Raw genomic sequence first — 23,747 nt, 5'->3', positions numbered from 1 at the left:
AGCAAAGCCTCTTGTCTGCATCTCAAAACACTTAATATAACACGTAGGTGCTGTAAGCCCACGCACTTTCTGACAACACAAACAAAAATATGGCTAAGTGCAGGGAGACTAACAGAAACCGAAGGGAAAAGAGTCCCATCCTTGTATGCCTGTTCCAGACACACACTGAGAGTCAGATGAGGGCTTGGGAGGATCCAACTTATCTGTACATTCCACTTTTCAGAATCCTCGCTAGGGCATTTAAGTGCTAAGTTAAAACTAACTCAAATATGTAAGATATTTTATGCAAAATTAGATAGTTTAGCAATTGAGTAACTTTTAAAAATATTAATAGTAATCACAGTAATTCACCAATTGAAAACACAGTGTGCAGAAGGATTTCATCCTATCACCAAATATTTGCAATTGGCATGAGCCCCATTGCAAGAGGATTTAGAGCTGTGGGGTTTTTTTTTGTTTTGTTTTTAATCCTATACAGTACATATCCCTGTATTAATTTGGTAATGTACATTTCCAATTTAGTTCCACTTTTAGTAAACACTTTATCTGGTGACAGGAGATGACCAGAGCTTAAGTACATGATCTATTTAAAAGCAGAGGAAAAAAAGTTAATTCCTTTCTCCAATTTACATTGTTATAGAATGTCACCTTGTTCCTGAGTTAGTGGAAAAGACCACCAGAAAAGCCCAATTTACCTTTTCTATGCCATTCATTATTTTATATACTGTATCACATCCCTACTCTAAAAACACTTGCATTAGTTACATAATCACAGAATTACAGAATCACACAGAATCAACCAGGCTGGAAGAGACCTCCAAGATCATCCAGTCCAACCAATCCAACCCTAACTAATCAACTAGACCATGACACTAAGTGCCTCATCCAGTCTTTTCTTCAACACCTCCAGGGATGTTGACCCCACCACCTCCCTGGGCAGCCCATTCCAATGGACAACCTCTCTTTCTGTGAAGAACTTCTAAGATCCAGCCTAAACTTCCCCCTGCACAGTTTGAGACTGTCCTTTTGTTCTGTTGCTGGTTACCTGAGAAAAGAGACCAACGCCCACCTGGCTACAACCTCCCTTCAGGTAGTTGTAGATAGCAATAAGATCTCCCCTGAGCCTCCTCTTATCCAGGCTAAACAACCCCAGCCAGGCCAGGATGCCATTGGCCTTCTTGGCCACCTGGGCACATTGTTGGCTCATGTTCAGCCTACTGTCAACCAGTACCCCCAGGTTCCTTTCTGCCTGGCTGCTCTCCAGCTACTATCCCCAGTTCCCCTGTCCTTTCACACAGTATTCTATCTATATATTACATTATTTTGTTCCTATCTCTAGATTCATTTCTATTTCTGCTACTTTTGTTTAGAAATTAGTTACTAGAATTAAAACACAGTAGGCAGGAAAGAAATATATTACCTTTTTATACAACATCATAAACAGTGGATGGAAAATAGGAGAAGAATAACCTTACTTTGACTGCCATGCATCAAAGTCTATGGTTATATTCTGCCACTCATAGTGACACAATAACTCTTTTCCACACCCTATACTTTCCAAATGGTTTGATTGAAAATTGCGTTATTTAAACAACCACAACAAACCCCCCAAAAGCCAAAACAACTAACCAACCAACAAACCCCACAAAACCAAACCAGAACAAACCAACCCCACAAAACCCAAACAAAGTAAAAAAAAAGCCCCAAACCCAACAAACTCCCTCCCCTCCTCACAAGGTGGAACATGTGTGGACACAAGCAGAAAGAACAGGAGAGGTAAAATGTCAATGTCTCATCGTGTAAAAACTTTCTCCTCTTTTCCCTTGCTCTTGTACAATTCATCAATCCATAATTACCAGCATAAGTTTTAAAGCTTGGACTAAGATCACAATCATTTTGGAGTCTCTTTTGTGCTTACTTACCTCGGGTATGATTAAATAGTTGATAAAATTATACTCAAATTTCCTATTTACAATAATATATTTCAGTTTGTAGTTGTTACTGGTTTTCCTATGTTTTTGCAGGTTCCATTGTATTTGAACCCTTCATAATTTAAGTAATTAATCTTTACCTCCTTCTTCCTAAATTAGACCTTGATTCAACTACCTAAGCATCTCAGCATTCCTGTTAACACTGTGGGTTGTGCTGTCAAAAGCCAACTCACCTATTCTGCACCACTATGCTTTAGCCTGGTTCTCACATCCTGCGTCATGCATGCAGGTAACATTCCAAGGCTGCCCAGACCCAGATTCTCATTGAAGCTGAGTGGTTTTCAGTGAGCACCTCCTGTCTGAAAAACCTGCCACTACATGGTACAAACAAAGGACTCTGAAGTGAATTTTAGACTGCAATTTAGATAAGGCATCTACTTCATATCCTAATTACCTTTAAAATATACCTCTATAAAATGTGAAAACTATGGAAGAAAATGAACAAAAATGATACATAGCAAACCCAAGGAACTATTGTTACGTACTAACTGTCTGAATTATCACTGAGTGCAACTTCCACTATTAATTCAATGTACATCTGCTTTTGTTTAGGTTCCTGAAGAACTGAGCTTTACTGCATGCATGAATTTTCAAGTCACACTGTCAGCCTAGATACCTGCTTCAGGAGTTATGAACCACTAGACCAAGTCACAAAGTGCTGAAAAATGTAAATGAACACCAGACATACCCCAAGTATCCTTCCTATATATGTTTCTGAGCTTCGTTATGGCAGTGTAAAAAGTACTCTAGGGAGGCTGAAATTACTCAGCAAAGCATGTGACTTATACCTCATCAGTATGTTTTCCTCTGACTTATAATGTAGTAAAAGAAACAATTCTTGTTTTCTCCTTTACAACTATGGCTGAAGGTTTTGCAGTTCAGCCTTTTCTCAGAAGGCATAGCTCTGCACCTTTCTCTCACCACCTTCCCACTGAGTCTTAACATACCATACCATCTAGACCAATCTTCAATTTCCCTGAGATGTTCGTATTTTCTACGATGAGTAATTTTTCATAATAACTTTTACATCCTAGTTGAAAAATCTAATTCAAGAAAAAAAACTTACTGAAGGACTAAAACTTCATAAAATAATGTAAGTGTTAATTAAGGCATGTACATTTCTATTGAGGGCATTAGATTATTTTTTCTTTATCTGAGTAATACCAGTATACATTGTGTGCTAGCAAAACATAGAACTGCATTTCTCACAGGAGTGTAACTTAAAACTTAAGTCCCTCTTAGAATTTGCCAAAAATTAAGGTTTACCAGATTTTAGTTGAAAATTTTAGAAGAATTTTCCAGTGTGCAGTAATGCAACTTTTCTGGTGAAGCAGTACTTACTCTCATTGAGAAAGTTAAACCGAAACAGCACCACTTAGCATCAAAGGACCGTGCAAGGGTAGATATAGCAATGGTTCTGTTGTCCAAATACCTTCTTTGTGTCAGGAAAATATCTGTAGCTAAACCATGAGTAACTAGGAAAAAACATTTGGAAATGAGAACTGAGATGAAATGATGAAGGTCAGCATCTTAAGTCCTACCAAGGGAAGATCAAATCAGTCATAATCAGGCTAGAGGCAGAAAATGGGTGTCAAAAAACATGCACTCCTCTTGGGTCTTCTCAGTCCTAGTTCAGCAGATACAGCTATAAACTTCTCCTTGTCTCAACCCCTGGTTTAGGGACAGGTGGAAGACTTAATCTCAGTTTACCAAAGAAATCTGAGCAAAGATATGAATACTTTATTAAGCTAGATGACATTACTTGCCACAGTAATCTAACGATCAGTATTTCATATAATACTATTTTCTAATAATTCAGTCAGTATTTTATGAATAGGTCAATTTGCAAATAGGCAGTTACTGGCTTTGTTTATTAACAAAAATGTAACTGCACAGCACACAATTACAAGATGAGCACAAACACTGGCTGCCTTCACAAGAACTGTCTGCAGATGCATATGTAGTGTCCAACCTTGTTAGAAATTCCTTCAATTAACCAGTTATATACAATACTGGAAATCATCTTTATCAGCTCTACCAAAACAAGAAAGAGAAAGGCTCTGATCATAGCACTACTTTATTGGCATCCTAACAGAAGTATTTGAGAAAATGGCATCTTAATAAATGAGTTCAGGTTTACATGCATTTCCATGAAAGCAAACACCATTTTGCTGTACCCTGCTGTACTTTTACACTTACGCAACTATGTAGTCGTTGTATATATTGCTGAAACCTATCTGCCATTTTAACTCAGTTTTCAAACAGAATGATTTCCCTTGAACTTTATTATCTATTATTTGTCCACTACAGTGGGAAAAACCTACAGGGAAGTAAGGTAGTGGGGGAAGGGAGCAGAGAGGGAAGGACTACGGTAGAACAAATGGGAAATACATTTAAAAGAACATAAAGCTGACAGTAAAATATATGTTCTTTGGTTAGCAAGCAGAAAAAAAAGGAAAGGACTTGCATACATGATAGATACACACTAGCATTCTAAAGCAGAAGACAAGAATGTCAAGAGTGTATTCTTCCCCCACTGCCAGATGGAAGGGCTATTATTATAAATGAAAGGCAGCAGTAGTGGATGCCAGGCACTTTTGTTGTGTGCCAGATTCTGAAGTCCAGATGTAAGCAGGTTACCCCTGGGACAGGATAGGCTTCAGCTCCCGCAGCAGAACAGAACCAATCACAGTTTTCTCAGTGTTTATGATGAGCTGTGCTGTAGAACTCTCCTTCAGCTCCACCGTGACTAGCATCAGTGACCCACTGTGCACAGTCTTAGCTGCAAACCTGGAAGGGAAAGGAGAAATAAAAAAGAAAAAAAAAATAAAATCAGTGAGCATCCTAAGGTCAAAGACTGCTAATAGGTCTTTCTGCAAAAGTTAAATGAGCTCAAATATAATAAAATGCTTCCAATTTCTTTAATGCATTTCAGGGAACATACCATAAAAAATTTCATAAATCCTTCAGAAAGATTTTGTTCATCATGGTGTAAATATTTTTGCATTTAAGAAGGACAAAAAGGCATAATGCAAAACTGTGTATTTAATATTACAAGCTAAATGCTATTTAAATAATTTATGTAAATTCTGATTCTTCATGTCATCTACAATACTTGTGTTCACTGGCAAATTTAATTCAACTGTATGGAGTTTTCCATCGATAACTATCATTATTTGGTGCCCCAAAGAAAACACAGCTATGACAAACGTAGTACAATCTTTCCAAAAAAACAAAATGTACTTTCAGAAAAGTTATTCTTCTGCTGTCCTGGGAATTTATTCATACTGAAAGTTGTTAATTGAAAAAAAACAACACAAACATTTGAAATTCAGATAGCAGCAAGAGACGAAATAAATTCCAGCTGTGAATTTATCTCCAGAATATTTAATCGTGAAAATGTGACAAGTATTTCTAAATATTTTATAACAAAACCCAAAACCATCACCACCAAAAAAACCCATCCACACCCAAAATATCTTCCAAGTAAATAAAACCCAAACCAGCCATTCAGGGAAAAAAAAAGTTTGTACTAAGACACCATTACTAAATTCCAAGACATGAAGAATCCACTAATTACATGGAATTAAAAGCAAAACTAGCCTTTTAAGTACCACAATTGACTGAAAAGCGATTTTAGGCACAATGAACTTCTGTCAATCCTGTTAATTCATTCTGCATGCACAGCCAGGCTCAAGAGATGAAGGAAGATGATGGGCCATAGCCTCATCTTCCACAAGGAGTAACACCATGCTTTTTTTCTGCCTTTTCTTCCCCCCTCACACCCCACCCGCCCTCCCACCCCTTGGTTACTTGACAACAACAAAGTTGCTGCACATGGGCTTTTGAAAACACTAACAAGTGTAGAGCAGGTCTGTGACCCAGTCTGACCCCACTTTGCAGGGCCAATCTCCTCTCCTCTTTCTGAATGACACGTGTCTGAATCAGAGCCATCTGCCTCAATTTGCGCAACATCTTCAGCCACAATAGGACCCAGTTAGCCCTGACAACAGCTCACAATACAGAAAAATCAAACTGCTGGACTGACAGCACGCTGTGCGCTATTCAAGAGCAAACCAACTGGTCAGTGTCTCATGTCTGACAATTAGCATGGGCCTTGCAAAGCGCCTGCCCGAGCCCTTGGGGATCTGTTTAATTACCATCCACATAAAGGAGAGAGTTTATCAGGAGATACTCAAAAAACTTCACTCCAGACTTAATTAAAATATTAGCCACTTAAGCAGGAAGCAGGTTCTCTTTAAACGAGACATAATTTTTGTCTTTTTTCTTTTTAAACTAAGCACATCAAAATCTCATAACAAATTATACTAATTAAGGAAATATGAGGCACTTCTCTAATGTCACCCATCACAAGTTAATCTATTTCTTTTGTCCAGATTACAGATACATTCAAAGACCTCTCCTTTTAATAGGTGGTTATAAACCACCAATCTTACTACTGTTAAAATTATCTACTTAGCTAGGTATATCAATGATTTAGTCTATTTGCACTGTGATGTAGAAGAGATCACTATTTCTCTTGTTGATTTTGACAGGGGGATAATTATAGAAACAATAGTCTTATTAGTCACTTTATTTACTTAACAGTTGTGTCTTGGGACAACACAGAAGGAGATTATGTCGGAGTACGAACATAAATAGGTTGGTAGTTGGCTCTCCTGCTGTGTTTCGTTGCCCGGAGGCTTGATTTTACCTCTTTTATTAAAACCTGAAAGTGATACAAAGTCAGCATTCTGTGAAAGCCTAGGTGGAGCAAAGCATCAGAGAGGTGTTTTGCACTGGTAGTTTCCCACGTGGATTTACAGAATCACAAAGAAGATCAATAGTACTTTTCCATACCTCTGAACAAAACATGCAAAATCAATGAAATGTGAGTTTGTATACGGTTTGCAAGATGCAAAGGACCTGATACCCGAATAATTTTACACACAGCGTTACTATGTATCACTAGCACTGGCTAATTGGTTTACATCATCAGTCACTGATTTGGAATCCCTTAGTGGAAATGAAAAAAAGGGAATAAGACAATATGACTTGTTTCACCATCAAAGAAAGATGTATCCACACAATGGGTTTACTACTGCTTTTGAACTTTAGAAATAGAAATTTGTTCTTTAAAACAGGGGAGATAATTTTTGTTTCTAAAGAGAATTACAACATAAATAACACTTACATGACCTGTGAAGTCAAATACAGTTATAAAAGGATGAAATAGTTGACTTTTGGTTAAAAGGCGCTAGCAGAACAAGTTATCTGCTAATTATTTAGATGCTTTAAATATACTGTCATTGAATAATTTGGTAAATAGCTAGTGGGATTTTTTTGTCTTTTTTTTTTTTTTTTTAAACTAAGGACACATTATTGATTTTATATGCTTACTGGCACCATAAGCCCATACAGATTTTTCAAAAAATCATACTTCACTCAACTAAATACTTAGACCAGATAGTCATTAAAAAAAAAAAAAAGCCAAAATCCTTCAGCAGCAAAAATATGTAGGTATTTACAATTTGTGAGAAACATCTACTTTCCCTACAAGGCCACTAATTATTTTTCACTTTTTCTGAAAATTTAAACTGCCTTAAAGGTTAGAATTTGAATTAAAAAAAAAAAGTTTTGAAAAAAAGTAATGACACCAACCAGAATTTACAGACTGAAACAAGCTTTAGGAACTGCACTGTAGTACATTAAAATCCAGCTTGTAAATTGATTGTCTGTAGGCCCACAAGAAAAAATTTGTCTTACGAACAACTCTTAAGGTAAGACATGAGTATAGTTCTGCTGCAACAAAGGATGCATCAGCAAATATGAAAAAAACAAAGTAAATTAGTATGCCATTCAAAAAAACAAACAAGTATTTACTAACAGTTTCATGATGTCTGTTTCTGCTGTACTGTAGTTATTTTCTAATTTTCTTTCTGTGATAATATTAATTCTAAACATGATTTAACATCATTAAAAATATACCAGAATATTTGGAGCTGTTAACACTTTATTTAAAAAAGACAGATTAAAAATATAACAATGTGAGATACATTTACATATTCTGATGTTTTTCCCAAGTTTCTTTTTTCCTTTAAAAGGAATGTCATATATTCTGAGGCTATGTGACAGGCAAAAAGGAGGAGTTCATCGTTTATTTTTACATAAATATTGTACCCATCAGTAGGTAATTAAATATGTATTAAGAATAAAATTCTAAACCAACATCAATAACCTACTTCATATTTTTAGAAAGTATTTTGTCTTTTGAGGGTTAAAAATTAAGTTAATATTCTTGGTGACCTTCCATGTAAGTAAGACTCGCTAGTCATTGTCACACAGAAATATTTTTAGTTGATATAAAGGGAAAACACAGAGTATCAGATAATACAGTGTTTGCCAAAATCTGTGGTTTTTTTTTTTTTTAATGATGACTGCCTAACTACAAAATAGCAGTTATTTTCCCTTTATTTTCAGACAGAAAATAGCTAACAATATACAGGAGATGCAATTTTATGGGGAAAGCTTATGAAAATTCCAAGTCAGTTAACAGACAACAGAGTAACTCACTGAAAATCTGCTCTTTAAAATTCAGCATTTGAGAAAGTTAATTTACACCTGAACACTCACTATTAGAGCAGAGATTTTTACAATTAATTCAACAGCACTAAAACATTCTCTCCATCAGGCACTCTTCCTCCTCTTTTATTTTTCTAGTCAAGCTAAACTTTTTTTTTTCCCTGTTCTAATGCTAAACAGAAACAGTAACAACGGCCCATGGAAGCTAAAAGTTGCTTTTTTTCCTCTCTGCCCTTTCTTTAAATCTTGTACATGAAGCCTTCAATTACTGCCTGCTGAAGCAGACAGAATCCTATTAGTAAGAAAGACAATCAGAAGATGCAATGCCCTGCCCTAGCTGTAGAAAAATAATTAGTCCAAACTTGACAAATGTGTAATCAAGTTATGCAATGAATATATTCAAAGGGGGAAAACTACTGCTGTGAAAAAAACCTACTGATGTGAATTGGTCTTCATCTTGTAAATGCGAAAATAAACAACTATGAAGTACCTTGCAGAGTACCCTCTGGACAACAAAAATACTCAGTTTCAGCACTCTGAATCTTCACTTGACTGTGATAAATTCTATCTACATATAGTTTTGACTTTGTAATTAATATTTAATATCTTAAAAATTGGCTAAATTAGTAACTACTTGTAGTCATTCTCTGAATAAGGCTTAGAGCATTAAAAAGAAGTTATTTGGAATAGCATTAATATGTATTAGCTCTGACCTGGGGATAGAGTAAGCCTAATACTAAAAAACTAAGCAGAAAAAAGCATCTTTAATTAACCTGATGATTTTAACTTCACACAAACCTCCCTTATTTGATACTGGTTATTAGTAATAAAATTTTATATTTACCTTAAAACTACTATTATGATAATTTGGTGTTCCCTCCCCAGTATGTTTCATGCTACTTTAATATTATCTTAGAATAAATTCTTCAAAATACCTAATCCATTACAATACTGAGACTTAATAAAATCATAAACCTGTAAAACATAATTGCAGCCTAATCTGTACTACATTCTCACCAGTTTTATTGTCAAGAGTTTGTCCTCAGTTGCCAGTATGCAGTTGCACTGTACCCTCCAAGAAAAACGCAGGAATGCAAGTGAATCTTCTGAACTTATTGTTCAATACACAGGATTACTTCCATGTTCAAAAAGATGTCCATGAACTTTTTATCATCCTCCAAATTTACCTTTACTAAAAAATCTTCAGCATTTTTATATGTAGGCATTTTTACCTCCTCCTCAAAATGTCAATATTCTAAGAGCTTTAGTTGGAAAATTTGGTCCTCCAACCTACACATTTATATTTGTAATATTTGAATTATTATTATCATCTAGTCTGTTCTGTTTATTTTTCTTAAAGTATCAGGCATTTAACAAAAGTATTTGTGAATTATAAATACTTCATTTAAAAATAGGCTATAAATTTTAACTTGCAGAAAAATTATTTAATTCTAGAAAGTAAGCTATCTTGCAGAAATGTATTGAAATATTAAACTTGCTCAGAAGTCTTTAATTTAAAGACGTGCTTCTGTTCAGTTAGTCTTCTACGTATTAAATGTTTTCTGTTTAAACAGCTGGCTCAGAAGGTTCGTCCTTGTTTTTCAAAGAAAATGCGGCACTTATTTTTATTTTACAGTATTCAGATACAAAAGCAGTGCTGTCCTCTAGTGGACGGACAGCAAATAAACTGGGATAGAACAATCTATTCTGATTAACCTCCTACCTAAAATGACTTATTCATATACTTTAAATATTAAGCTTAAATTTAATTTATTCCAGTTATTTTAGATTTTGCAACTCACATGCAAATATTATTGAACAATAATATATTTAACATGTTAAGGGCCTTGAAATGATGTTGTAGATAGGCATTCTCTTGATCAAATGTTTTGTGCCAATTCATAATAATGCATGATAATTAATGGAAACTGTACTAATACATACAGGGTCCTTTTGTTAGCAGGAAGAACATGTTGAGTTTTTGGACCATTGTGATCTGATGAAAAAATTAAGGAATATCAAGTAGAAACTACTGAATGGGTATTTGATATTTTAAAATAGCTTTTCATTTTCTCTAGGAATAAAAATATTTACCTAAGAATAGTGACTAACCAGAAAGCCGTTCAGTTCTGGCTGACAAAATAAATAGAAACGTTTAGCTTAACTGGGCTTATTTGAAAAAGCTAGAGTAGCTTCTATCACAAATCAGGAAAATACTAAGAGTTTAAACTTCTGGTTACAATGAAGGCTGAAATTCTGTGGACATGGATCTACTATTCCATTTAAAATACTGTCACCTACAGGTAAAGGCTACCAGGTTTTGCCTAGAGTATTTAGTTCTCTAATTAATTGCTACTTGAGAAATTAGGAAGCAAAACCAAGGCTGCATGCCTGTTACAAGTTTATTTACTCAGCTACCATTGCAGCTCTCTGGAAGACTGTAGAATAAGATGACTGAGCCCCACGGCTAAGGAACCACAGAAGCAGAACAGTGCACATAACTGCGTCAAAGGAGCTACTGCCAGACGTAGATTTCACTTCATCTGAGCTCTTCGACAGGCCAACTGCTTAGTAAAAAAGCCTTAGTAAAAACATTTTTTTTGTGTACATAGAGCAGAGAAGGTCTTTTAAGAAGTCCTTCTATATTCATAAAACCTACTTGTCAGATATCGAGAACGTACGTTGGGATTCAAATGTAATAATTATAAACGATTCATATTTCTCAGCAATTTCTATACTGTGGTGATAGCCCTTTCTGACATACCGGAAGCAGATACAGTTGTTAAGATACAGTAAACTGATGGAGTCTGATCACCAACTTTCTACTTAGTATTCTTCCAAATTTAGTAGAAATTGGAAGACAACATAAACAGAGAAAATTTTCAAGTGGATGCTTGGAAATTTAATGGCATTCTGTTTAATACAAAGCCATTTACACACCTGCACAAATGTATGTGTTTTGTCAGGACATTCAGTGTTGCTGGATTAAAAAGATGTGGGCAGGGTAACTGATTACTAAGCATGCCATTCTCTGATAATCAAAATTGTCTGTAAACAAAACCCTCTTTCCTTTGAGAATCAGTCTGCCAATGTACTATAAATGGGACATGACAGGTTGCAAAATGATAAAAAGGGGTGAATACAACCACACTGTCAGGCTGATGCATGGGTTGGGGAATAATGGCTAGTGAAGAACAAGTGTTGATCCTTGGATTTCTGTTTTTTAAGCATTTTATGCAAGTTCCTCTATTTGGTCTAGATATTTTCACATTCTTCAGGATTTTGATGCTCATCCATTGCAGCATGTTTACCATCATATTACATGATTTACATATTAAGTTTTTGTATTTAATATTTATAATTTAATTAAATTTAATTATTACTTTAAATACTTAATTTAATAATAATGAACCCCCGAAAAGCCAGGTGGAAGATATTTTACACCTTGTTCGATACTTGGTTATTCACAAAATTCAGTCATGGGTATGCTAAACAGGCTTACTACAACACAAGCTCATCTACATGGTACAGTCAAGTGTAGTTAAAAACAGAGGTTCCAGAAGCAGGACAGTCATTGCATCCAATGTTGTTATGTTTGAGCTAGTTAGATTTTCCCCAGCAATGAACAGAAGTGCCATTTTGGGCTTCTTGGTTTAAAGATAGCTTGTTTGCTGCTAATTTAGGTGTTCACTATGACAATATGGTAAGAGATGGCTATTAGAATGACCACTTTCATGACTGTAATGGAGAAGGGTATTAAACTCATAATTTAGAAATGCCTGTTTGGAAGCAGATGATGGGTTCCATGTTGAAAGAAGCTGAGGTTTCATTTTCTCCCAAAATCCCAGATTGTACCATGTTGGAATGTTGAAATGACAGACTTGACCATCTCAAATTAGAGGACTGAAATTAATGTTGTCATTTGTTTCAGAATGCTGGTCAATGGTTAAGGCCATCCTGATGTGCATACATGTATGCAGATAACACCATGCTCACTTTCTAATCTAGCTGTTTCCTGTTACTAATTGTGTATTCCTTCCAAAACTCAACAGTGGCAACAGACTAGTTCAATGGACTATTAAACAAGTTGAGGTTGATTAAAATTTCTTCTTTATATCCACCTTGGTGGCTTGAGACTTTTATCCCACTGACTGATTGGGCAATGTTCAAGTAAAGTCTTCAAGAATGAAAAATGGAAAAGGTGCTCTACCTTGCATCATTTGTAGAGTCACGGTCATTGACGGGAAATAATCTACTAGGGCACAATGTATCCCATTTCAGAAATGCTTCAGGAAGTGAAAGGTAGAGAGTTAGCGATGAAGATGGCCCAATTCTTCATTCCATTACACATTATATTCTGACACAAGTGGAATCATGCAAGCATAAAAGAAAGTGAAAGAGTGAAGAAGATAATCCACTTTGTGATCCCAGCTCTGAACCAACTTTTCCACTGTATACTTGTGCAAACACATTAAAAGCTTTTGCTCTATGTTCTGTAGGTAGCGGAAGGAAATGCTTTCTATGTGTACTTCCACTATTTTCTAAGACCCAGAAGTAAGTCTCCTTCAAACAGAGGGCCTTATGTAATAGTAGACAGTATTTTGACACTTTCAAGAGGATGGTAAGAGCATTCAAATCTCTCTAAGACTGAAGTTTGCAACTAGTCCTTTCATTCTATCACCATCTGCTATCTTTTGCTACATTCTAAGTGGAAGAAAATGAAAATTACCCGTCCTGGTAGCAGGTTAAGGAGCTGGAAATTAATAAAAGAGGAAGAGACCCAAGGAACTTTTAGAATATTCAACTGAGAGGAATAAGCAACACATTCTGTCAATAACACTAGCTTGAAGGCTATTTCTGGATAAATACGGCTTATGCTGGTTAAAAAGAAAATTACTGAAAAACTTGAGTTGACTAGTGTCTTCATATCATCACATTTTGAAATAAGGAACTGCCTAGAATTTACTTCCGGTATATGAAGCCCATTTAGAGCCAGGGAGCTTAAGTGATGGTACATAGAAGAAACAACTTTGAGGGAATAAATGTGAAGACATTATACATCCTTTTATCTTGAAGATCAAAAAATTCCTTGTAGCCTTTCCTGATTGACAACAAACAGCAGACTTAGTTCAGCTGAAAAGTAGTTGATCCCTAAATGTAGTTATTCAGACTGATTCAATTCCCTAAGGAACAAACACCATTTCTTTCAATATCTTTGTCTTTACATATTCAAGTGGTGTCCACAGATGTGGTCTGCATCACGAGATAGAAGCTTGATGCCTTAGCTGATTCATTTTGAAACAACTTTGTCTCCATCCAGGTGCTCCTCAACTCTTTGTTTCATAATATACTTTTAACAAACAACAGTACCCAGAACTGTGTGTACTGTAACAATTACCCTAATCACATGTCAAATAGTATTTTATGAAAAATATTCTTTTTCCTGATGATTTCATATTGAAGGAAACATTTTATTTCCTGTTCACCTTCTTGCTTTCAGCAGAATCCTTTAAAATTGAAATAATGTTTCTACTTGATACCGAAAGAGGGATCAATACATAAAATAGTTAAATCCTATTAACAGTGGGAGAATGTACCATATGTAGCCTTACAAGGCCCAGTAATCTATATGCTTGTAAAAATTAATTTGAAGAGCTGTTAACTACACTTAAGAAAGTAAAACAGTGCAGCAAATTTATTTTGCAAATATTTGGATATAAATCTGCACCTTTATACTGTGATATATATGTGTGTTTATTACATATATATGGCTATTGAGTTCAAAATTTTTGTAGCCATCACTTCAAATAAACAGGTCAGAAAAGAGTTTAAAACAGACGCAACTGTATTATTTTGCTTTTGTTCTACATTCAGTAGAATGTTATGAAATAATATGAAATAATTACATTTCAAGTAAATACAAAATTTCAGTAACCAGATGGTGAAGAGAAAAAAAAAAGGCATGTAAGAAAGTGTTGCTATACTATTATATGGACTGATATATAGTTGATATATCTGGCAGATTTACATTTATTTAGCTTTTTCTTGTGACTGCATGCTACTTTGCTGATATTTGCTTCAAGTATTTATTTTCAAAATCTCATTATATTTGCTTTAAGTGTTTTTACTTGGTGTAAAAATACAATCTTAAATAGTTAGCAATTAAGGAGTAGTAATTGGGTCCCACCAAACTGACATCATCTTCATCATGCACTCGCAAATATGTTTAGACTGAAAAGAAACCAAACAAGAAACACAGACCTGTTGTGTCCATTAGATACATTTGTATTAAACTATATAATTTCATTTTGAATGAGTATATTGCAATACCAGGCAATATAAATTTCTTGTCATTAGCTGTCATTAAACAGTAATATTGAAGTTGGGGATGACCAACTAAGAGGTTAATATAATTCATGCTGTACAGAGCAGAATGTCAGTTTAAAAATAGTGTATCTTTTCTTGTGTAATAGGGTATGTACTAGGCAATTCCAAGAAATGAACTCAAGCAATCCTCACAGAACAGCACAATGAGCTGAAACAAGTTATTTTTTATGATTTTTTTTCTCAAATACTACTTGCAATGAAACAGAAAAGCAAACAACGAAAACTATAGAAAAAGACCAAAAGAAAGATCCACTTTTATTGAACCTATAACAGGTTTGTCAAGGCAAAAGGTGACTGTTTATTTCATCATCCTGCAATGATGTACTTGTTACATAAATAAAACACGGATGCAAATCCATGAGATTTTGCAAGAAGACACTCTGGTTTTGTTTATACTCTTAGAGTGGAGTTGGTGTAATCCAAATGTATCTATAAATTTATAGATATATGATATACAGATATAGATATAGATAGATATATACACACACATACATAAATTTCAGTAATTTGTTTCAGTTTTGAAAGTATTTTTTAATCTATATCTCAAATATTCATTAATCTAGCTCTAGAACTTTAATGATAATATAGTGCCACTTAAAAGATGAACAGTTTTCTCACAGTATTATTTAGTTAGTGTTCCTATTCCTGTTCTCATTTAAAAAATAGGTGCAATTATGACTAAATAGTATGTGTGAACTTCAGTTACTTATGATGAAGCAAATGAAGGACTATTTTCTAAGTGCTTATCATTGCTGGGTGTTTCTGATAATCCATTTAAGTTATAAACAATTTTTTTTTTGCCTGATGGATGTTACAAATGCTAACTATTCTGTAACTACTGTGGCAGAATAAATACACTCTACTTTGAATCAAAAAGGAAAACATTTCACCATGTTCTAAAGCACTCTGAACACTTCAGCCCAACCAGAACATGCCTTCAATCACTCTCTCTGAAAGAGACTTCCAACACAAAGTATACCTTCAACTACTGTAGGTCACAGACTCTGTTTTGTGAAACAAAACCCCAAACTCGTTTAAAAAAAAAAAGAACAAAACCCAATCAAACCCACAAAAAACCCCACAACCAAAATAACACCACAAAAAAACCCCAAACCAAAACAGAGCAAAAGAAAACAAGATCAAACTAGAAATATATCTACAATCTACAGGAAACCTGTAGCTGAGCTAGGAATTAAGCCATTATTTTAGGGAGCCTTTCCAAGATTCACACACAAACAATCCTTCCCTGTGTGATTAAGTCTCATGTGATGAATAGGGTAAAGATGGAGAACACCTGTATACTGCAGACACTTCAGTCTCTCTTGATTGACACTCTCACCTAGTGTTTGAGTTGATGTTGAGAATGCAGGCTGTATAGATCCCTCAGGGATGCCACAAATGAGGACTCTTTTATGAAGGAGCAGGTGTCAACAGTGACAATCATTTCACTGCAATCGCACAAGCTGTACCATGTTTTTACGGTGAAACAGAATTTTGTCATTGACCGTATCAAATACATAGGAAAATCCAGCTGGGTTAATATTAATGCAATGCAATACAAGTGCTCAGTGATGCAAAAAAAGACTAAATTCAACAAAGAGAAATATGTTATTAGTCCTGTGTAGGCTCAGCATTCCAGATAGCCATCATGGTCAGAAAAATTTCAGTGAAAAACTTTATCCTTTGCTTTAAAAGAAATAACAAAATTCAGAGAGTGAAAGAGAGAATTCACACTCTTTAACAGTTTTAGTAAATGCTAGGAGAGAGACATGCATTTTCTCATTCCACAGCCAGGTTAACAGCTTCCAGTTATAGCTTGCCGATTTTATTTGGTTTTGACCAATTTCCCACACATGACAATTTTCCTGTTTGTTCCTGTCACACGTGAGAAGCCATACATATTCACAGGACTAAACATTTTGAGTCAATCACACTAAAAGCTGTCATTAGCCAACAATTATATCAATATCACTGACATTCTGTACCACAGCTTTTGGATGAAGGGGATTATCTCCAAGTAAGCATTTGGAATTTTGACAATGCAAACGACATTGTTGACTGATCACTGTTTTTCCTTGTATACATCTAGGAAGGACGAGGAAATATTCAATTCAGCGTTCACCCAGCATTTTAAAAAAGATCTTCATCCAACTTACAAAAATAAATTGAGTTCTATGTTGAACTGTCTTGATATCATCAGTCAAAAAGTATCATGGGAAAAAGAATCTCCTTCTCACAGATGATAAACATGAATAGGGACATTTACTTCCGAAAATAATAGAAAAAAGTCAAAACCCCCAGAGATTCTCTTGAAAGTACTGTGCTTTAGAAAGGCTAGATTTTCACTTTGAAACAAAACCAGAAAGGGACAACTCCCCCTAACTGTGAACAGTTATAAATAAATAAAGATCAGAGGAGTACTTAGGCCTGTTAATATCTGCTTAGGATTCCGTATTACAGTATAATCGAGTACCTTAACCTGCTCAGGCGTGGAGAATTTTTCTCCCCCAAATATTATAAAACATTGATGACTTTTGAACTAACAAATTCATATTAAAAGATGGTTCCATGTAATCTTACCTGTGTATGTTATCTTGACCAGAAGGGACTACACCCAGATTTGCTGCCTTCATTACTCTCTCAATTATTACAAGTCTAGTAGAGTTCTGTGGAGCAACAGTTATTGTAGCAGATGTCTCATTCATTCCTGTCAGCATCCCTGAAATATGAAGTATTTAATTATGAATACTTTAAAGATTTGCTCACTTATTAAGCATAAAACCAAAATAAGAGACTTCTAAACACCCCCACCCCCATACACATTTGCACTAAAAGTTGAAAAATTTGTTGAGAAAACAAATTCATAAGAAATTACGTAGTTACAGTAGGTTTAATGTATTACTTGCAACACTATTATTTGAAACAAATTACTAATAACCAAACTATTATATGCATATGCAGAACCAAGATGGTTCTGTTTCACAAAAAGCATAACTTAAAAGGAGAGTGTAAACACAGAAATGAAATATTAAGTAAGACTGATCTGGAAGATTCCAGCTTAAATATGGCCACACAGAAAAAACAATTCTAATCTTTCAATCATAAACCCCTGCATTTAATTATAATTTCACAACCACTTCCTAAAAATAATCTTGAAATTAAAATAGTAGTCACTAGTTCAATTTGGACCATGAAGATAAAAGCTACCACAATAGAAAATGGGAAATTCAGTTAGCATCCATATCTCTAAAATGTCACGATAAAAGGTTTGATTAAAATAATTTGCATATTGCTACAAAAAGGGAAAAAAATGTCAAGATTATATCCAAACATTCAATCCAAATGAATGAAGAAGGACATCTTAACAAAAACTCCCACTTTTCTTTCCTATTAACATCATTGTTTAGAAGAACAATCTGCTGGATGCCCAAGAGTAACTACAACTCAACACTGTGTCTGTGTTTTTGCACTCTGTTCAGAAGCTGAACATGCAGACAACGGAGCAAAGTGCTTTAGGCAGAAATCTGAAGCATCTGAAATCCATGATAACATTAACAATTAATACAATGCAAAAGTCTTTAAAAGGCGAATAGCTTAGGGCTGCTCATACAGTTCTAATCCGGAGAAAATGGCACTAAGATGTTTAATACAGCAATTAAAAAGAAATAAATTCAACACTGTAATGCACTAGAATGTGCATCAGCTGCTGTCATGAAGTAAGAAATACAAAAGCAAGAACGGAACAGCTAAATAGTAAAGAACAGTAAATAACGGGGTATTTTTCAACATGATCTGCTCTTCCAGAGAACAAGAAAAAGCATACGACTTCTATAAAGATCAGCTTTATTCCTGGGAATAGAACATTCTGTTTCTTTAACTTCAATGTTGGGCAAAAGCTTTAAAAACTATGTATGTGGACTAAAGCTGCTTTTAAGCAGAGCACAGGGACTGACATAACACTGCTGAGAGATGTGTGTACTCATTTAGCATTTAAACCTTCTCCATTAAGCTCTATTGAAGAGCAAATGCTGAATAAATGAATGCAACTATGTTTATGTTAAAAGCCTGTTTCCCGCAGCATGTAATTAAAGGAAATGTTGTACAAAGCCAGTACTTTTGTCAAGCTCCTGTAAATGGAAAGATGGATAGCACTCAGAGAAGTGAATGCATTGCTTCATATTTAACCTTAACACTCTTGTCATTAATGGTTTGTCTAACTTGTTCTATAAAAGACAAGGTACTGCTCCATTGAAGTAAAATTAAAAAAATCAACTAAACCATGCTTTTCAGAACAGAAGATTCATTATCGTTGACTAATGTATTGGCATAAAGCAAAGTAACATCCTATCAAGTAAGGCACACATTCAATCTGCCTTTTCACCCCCCTTTATTTTTAACTCATGCTGTTTTATTGTTATAGGCAATTTGTACCACTCAGCATGACAGTGTAAACTGAATCAAGATTAATTTACATGCAAAAGAACACTTAGGAGAGCAGCATGGTAAGCAAATGTATTGTCTCGATTGCTGAGGTGGAAAAGAACCTGGAAAGAAAAAAGGGTGCTCTAATTAAGGGGCATCAAATATGATTGCTAGTGGTAGTCAAGGGCCAGAAAATAGTAAATGCCCAACTATTTAAAGAATTAGGATCTTACTTATTAGGAAGACAAGCAGCATACATAAAATCTTAATTAAATTAAGTAAACAATGTATTTACTTAACCAAGGTGTGGTTTTTAATTTTTTTTTTAATGTGAACCAGGTATACACTTCTTTAAACAAAAATTATAAAATTATTTTAAAATATATCTGTAGAGGTAAAACAAAAGAAGTTTTTACTCTTCAAGTGGTTTTAACTGGCTATTTTAAAACTACCTTCATAAAATTCAGATTAATATCCCGCTATAACAATTGTATGTCACCTTTAATATTGCTTGAAACATGAGAATCAAAGAAAACTCTAGTCAGAGCACAGAGCAGCAATTAATCTGGGTTAACTAATGATATAATAAAATAACTGTGTACATTTCTAATAAGAAAAAGAAATTAAATTGGAAAAATTACACTGGTAGGTAACAAGGTATGTTAGCTACCATACTAGTCCTATTCTGAACTAAGGCAAGGGGAGTTTTGCTACTGATTTTTCAGAGCAGTAGACAAAAATTTTCATGCAGAGTTCCCAGGATTACATGTCACACACAGAGAAAACCTACTACAGGACTTTTCATGGAGACATGATGCTACAGCAGGCTACAAAATCCTGAGGCCTGAAGATTGGTAAAAATATTTAAACACAAAGGTAAAGAGTAGTTTGGCAATACCATTTTTAGCCAACACTTCAAAACTGTCAGTCACAACATCAACCACTAACTGAGCTGCTGTTCTGGGAAATTACCTCACCAGAGGATTCCTCAGCTCAGGAGGAAAGAGGGAAGACGGTGTAGTACGGCTAAGCATATCATGTGCAGCATGTGGAAAAATCCAGCTTTCAAGGTTCTGCTACAACCACTAGATAACCTTCACAGCCATGAATATTCAATAACCTGTCTCTCTTTCCTTATGCCATCAGGAAGAAAATGGACATATACAAATGTAACAGACAATGCAAAACAGCAGAGTGTAATTGAGTAAAGATATGTAGCAATGAATTGTCTTCTACACAGCAGTATAATACATGCTATTTCCTCTTTAGCATTCTTACTAGGTTACACATGCAATTTAGATGTAAAAATCCTTAAAACCCATACATCTTCTCATTCCCCCCAATATAATCTTGCATTTCTAATATTGTCCTCATTCCTTCACTATTTTTTACCTATTTGTTTTGGTTGCAAATAAAATAAGCCATCTCCAAATATAACACTTGAAAACATCTTATGTCCAAAATCAAAAACAGAAAGGAAAAGGAAAAAGCATGACAAGTGAAAAACAAGTTATATAAATCGGATTCATCTGAAGCATATAGACAAATCAAAGTAAAACACAAAACAGAATAATATATACCAACTTCTAAATTGCCCCACATTTATTGTTGTAATTTGGGTTTTTCATTTAGCAAGATCACATAGTAATTGTCCCCAAATGTTAGCTACTCCTAGAGATCTGTAATAAATACTCATGTAAAATTTAGAACTGAGACCGCTATTACCACAAATATTCTGAAACATCTGATATCTATAAAAAAAAAGATGCAATAGAAAAGGTTTTTAAACCTTTGGTAAATTTGCCAGCATCAAGTCCTGCATCAAAGAATGAATTCAGGAAGACAGAGCGAGCGATACAGAAATGCCAAGAGACCTTCATGGATTTACAAATACTTCATATAAACAAATTTTCAAATAGCTTTATTCAGAGTAGCCTTTCTGCTCTATTAAACATAGCAAACAGCTGCCAGATTTATTCAGACAAATAATCAACAACCATAGAAGTAAAATGGCAGAAGAAAAAGGAATTTTGGCAACAACTCCATAGAGGACCACAGCTATTCTCTAAGTACACTTCTATGTGCTCATGGTTCTGTATGGCCAGTCAGGAGGAAAAAAAGCCCTCAGTCACAGTAAAACATACAAAAACTCTATCAAAATATCACAAAGCAAGCAAATACAAAACCAGGGAGGGAAGGGGGCAAGAAGCATAGTAACCTGCCCTCCCGTCACTACAACCTCAGCTACAATTTTTTAGAAGGGAACAATTTAAAATAAATATGCCATCGCCTTGTTCAATCACTCACCTTGGTTTGCTGAGCAGGTATAAAGCAGAGAGGCAGGCTTTAGCCAGCAAAGGGTAAGAACAGCAAATAAGTATCAATTGGTTAAGAAGACAAAGCACAATCCTAACTTTTCACTGCAGCCATAAGCTTAACTGGAATTGATCTAGGCAATATTTAAACTATTTTCTTAATTCTTCAAAAATACAAAAGCAAGAAATGCTGAAAAGCAATAATTAATAGTATACAGCATTACTCATTGGTGTTCTTAACTGCTTGATGAATACTACTGAGCTTCTAGGCCTTATACAGCAATGAGAACAGGATCCCATGGGTATATTCCCATCTCAATGTGAAGAGATTTACACATAGAAATCCCTATACACTGAGACAGATGAGTAAACACTATATTTCAGTGCATCCAAAACACAGTAAGTTTTTATTTCAAAATATCCAAGAATTGTATCCAAATTAAGGGTAGCAGCATGGACTATTCCATTTAAGACATGGTTAAATCTAACTAAAATTTTCTCTAATTATTTTGTATAAAATATTCAGGTCACTAAAAGCTCTTACGGAGGTCTGTGTTTGGACTAGCACCTTAAGCTACATTCTTTAAGGACAGAACTTTAGAAGAATGCAGAGGAATATAAGGCATGTCCTCTTTCTCAAACAGTATTCCAAAAAGAAATACAATTTTTTATGTTAAGTCTTTGAAAGGAAAAAAAATTAAATCATCTTCAAAGTGTCTGAGGAGCAGGTACTAACAGTATTTCAGAGCAGTTTGGCATAAATACTAGTAAAGGCAGATGCAAAACTGGTTCCAACTTTCTGCTTTCCTGCCAGTAGGAAAGACTTTCACATTTCATGATAGGAAGACAAGACTCTATGAGCCAAAAGCAGGGTACAAGGTAGGCTTTGCATTTTTAAAGCCACCCTGAAAAGCTGCCAAATACAAATGCACATCTTTTAGAAGATACTTTAAAATTAAATCATTATAACAGACTGAATACCAGCAGACACTAACAGTTATACTGGAAGCACTTGCTATACACTTGTAAATTGAAAAGCATAGAGTCCTCTTCTCATACAAATACATTTATTGATGCTCCTGAAATATTTCTCACCTTGCTCCTTCTTAAAGTCTTTCTCTGACATAGTGACAGGCAAAAGCAGTTCTCCAACAGGGGGTTGAATGTTAACATTGAAACGATCATCCTTTGTACTGTGAAAAGAGAAATTACAGAGAATCAAGTGCAACAACATTGATTAATATATACATATATAGATTAATATATACATATCACCTAAAAATTTACTATGGAATCTATAAACACTGTAAGAACTACCTGTATGATTTCTACCTTATAAATCCAGAAGACTTACATTAGTAAAGCAAATCCATTTTCTCCAATACAAATTCAGTATTAATATAGTATGCATCCTCTTGTATTTCTCAAAATGTTGCCCTTACTCTTATTTTTGTAATCTATAAGGCACAGCACACAAACTAAATGCTTGTAAAGCAGTAATAATGGAATTCACAATTCCTTCAAGAGAACTGTTATTTGTGAATTTTATCATCAACAACAGCCGTCCCAGAAACAGGGTTAAACCTAGAAAAGGTATAATTTCAGACAAAAAGGATTATTATTGTCTGAAAAAACCCCACAAAAACAAACTTCTTCAGGGAAAATGAAATTTAGCAGTATTTTTGTATGTTTAAATACACCCCCACAGCATACTTGTTCAGGCAAAGACACACTGGAAAACCATTTTGAGGCAGTTTTTGTAACGGCAGACTTAAAAAGATTACTATCAGTAATAATAGCATACCACTACCAAATGTTTTAAGATTCCCCCTTATGAAATAAATACCATGCAGTGAACTTGTTCTCCCTACCATTTAAATTCTCTTGGGCTTCCAACTGTCTCACCTTGGAGTTCTCCAAGCCCATGGAAACTCTAGATACCTACATTCACTCTGCTGTGCTTGATTAACTAACTGTACCATGAGGCATTTGGCTAGGAATTCATGGTCAGTACATCCAGTCAGAATCTTTGTTACTGCTTTGAGGCATG

The 23,747-nt window shown here is 34.8% G+C and overlaps 1 protein-coding gene across 1 annotated transcript in view; it reads right to left on the bottom strand.

Annotated features, from left to right (window-relative positions):
• Positions 1–4,111: 4,111 nt before the first annotated feature.
• AP3B1 (adaptor related protein complex 3 subunit beta 1) overlaps positions 4,112–23,747 on the bottom strand; it is a 141,095-nt gene continuing 121,459 nt past the window's right edge. The window contains exons 25-27 of the mRNA XM_054398147.1: positions 22,793–22,890; positions 17,541–17,679; positions 4,112–4,781 (exon numbers count right to left, since the gene is read on the bottom strand). Of these exons, the coding sequence (XP_054254122.1) occupies positions 4,628–4,781; positions 17,541–17,679; positions 22,793–22,890 (391 nt within the window). The 3' untranslated portion in view covers positions 4,112–4,627. The remainder of the gene's footprint in view (positions 4,782–17,540; positions 17,680–22,792; positions 22,891–23,747) is intronic.

This window comes from Indicator indicator, chromosome Z (genome assembly GCF_027791375.1).
Source record: "Indicator indicator isolate 239-I01 chromosome Z, UM_Iind_1.1, whole genome shotgun sequence".
In the NCBI taxonomy this organism is placed as follows: domain Eukaryota; kingdom Metazoa; phylum Chordata; class Aves; order Piciformes; family Indicatoridae; genus Indicator; species Indicator indicator.
This window is presented reverse-complemented; position numbering and strand designations above follow the sequence as displayed.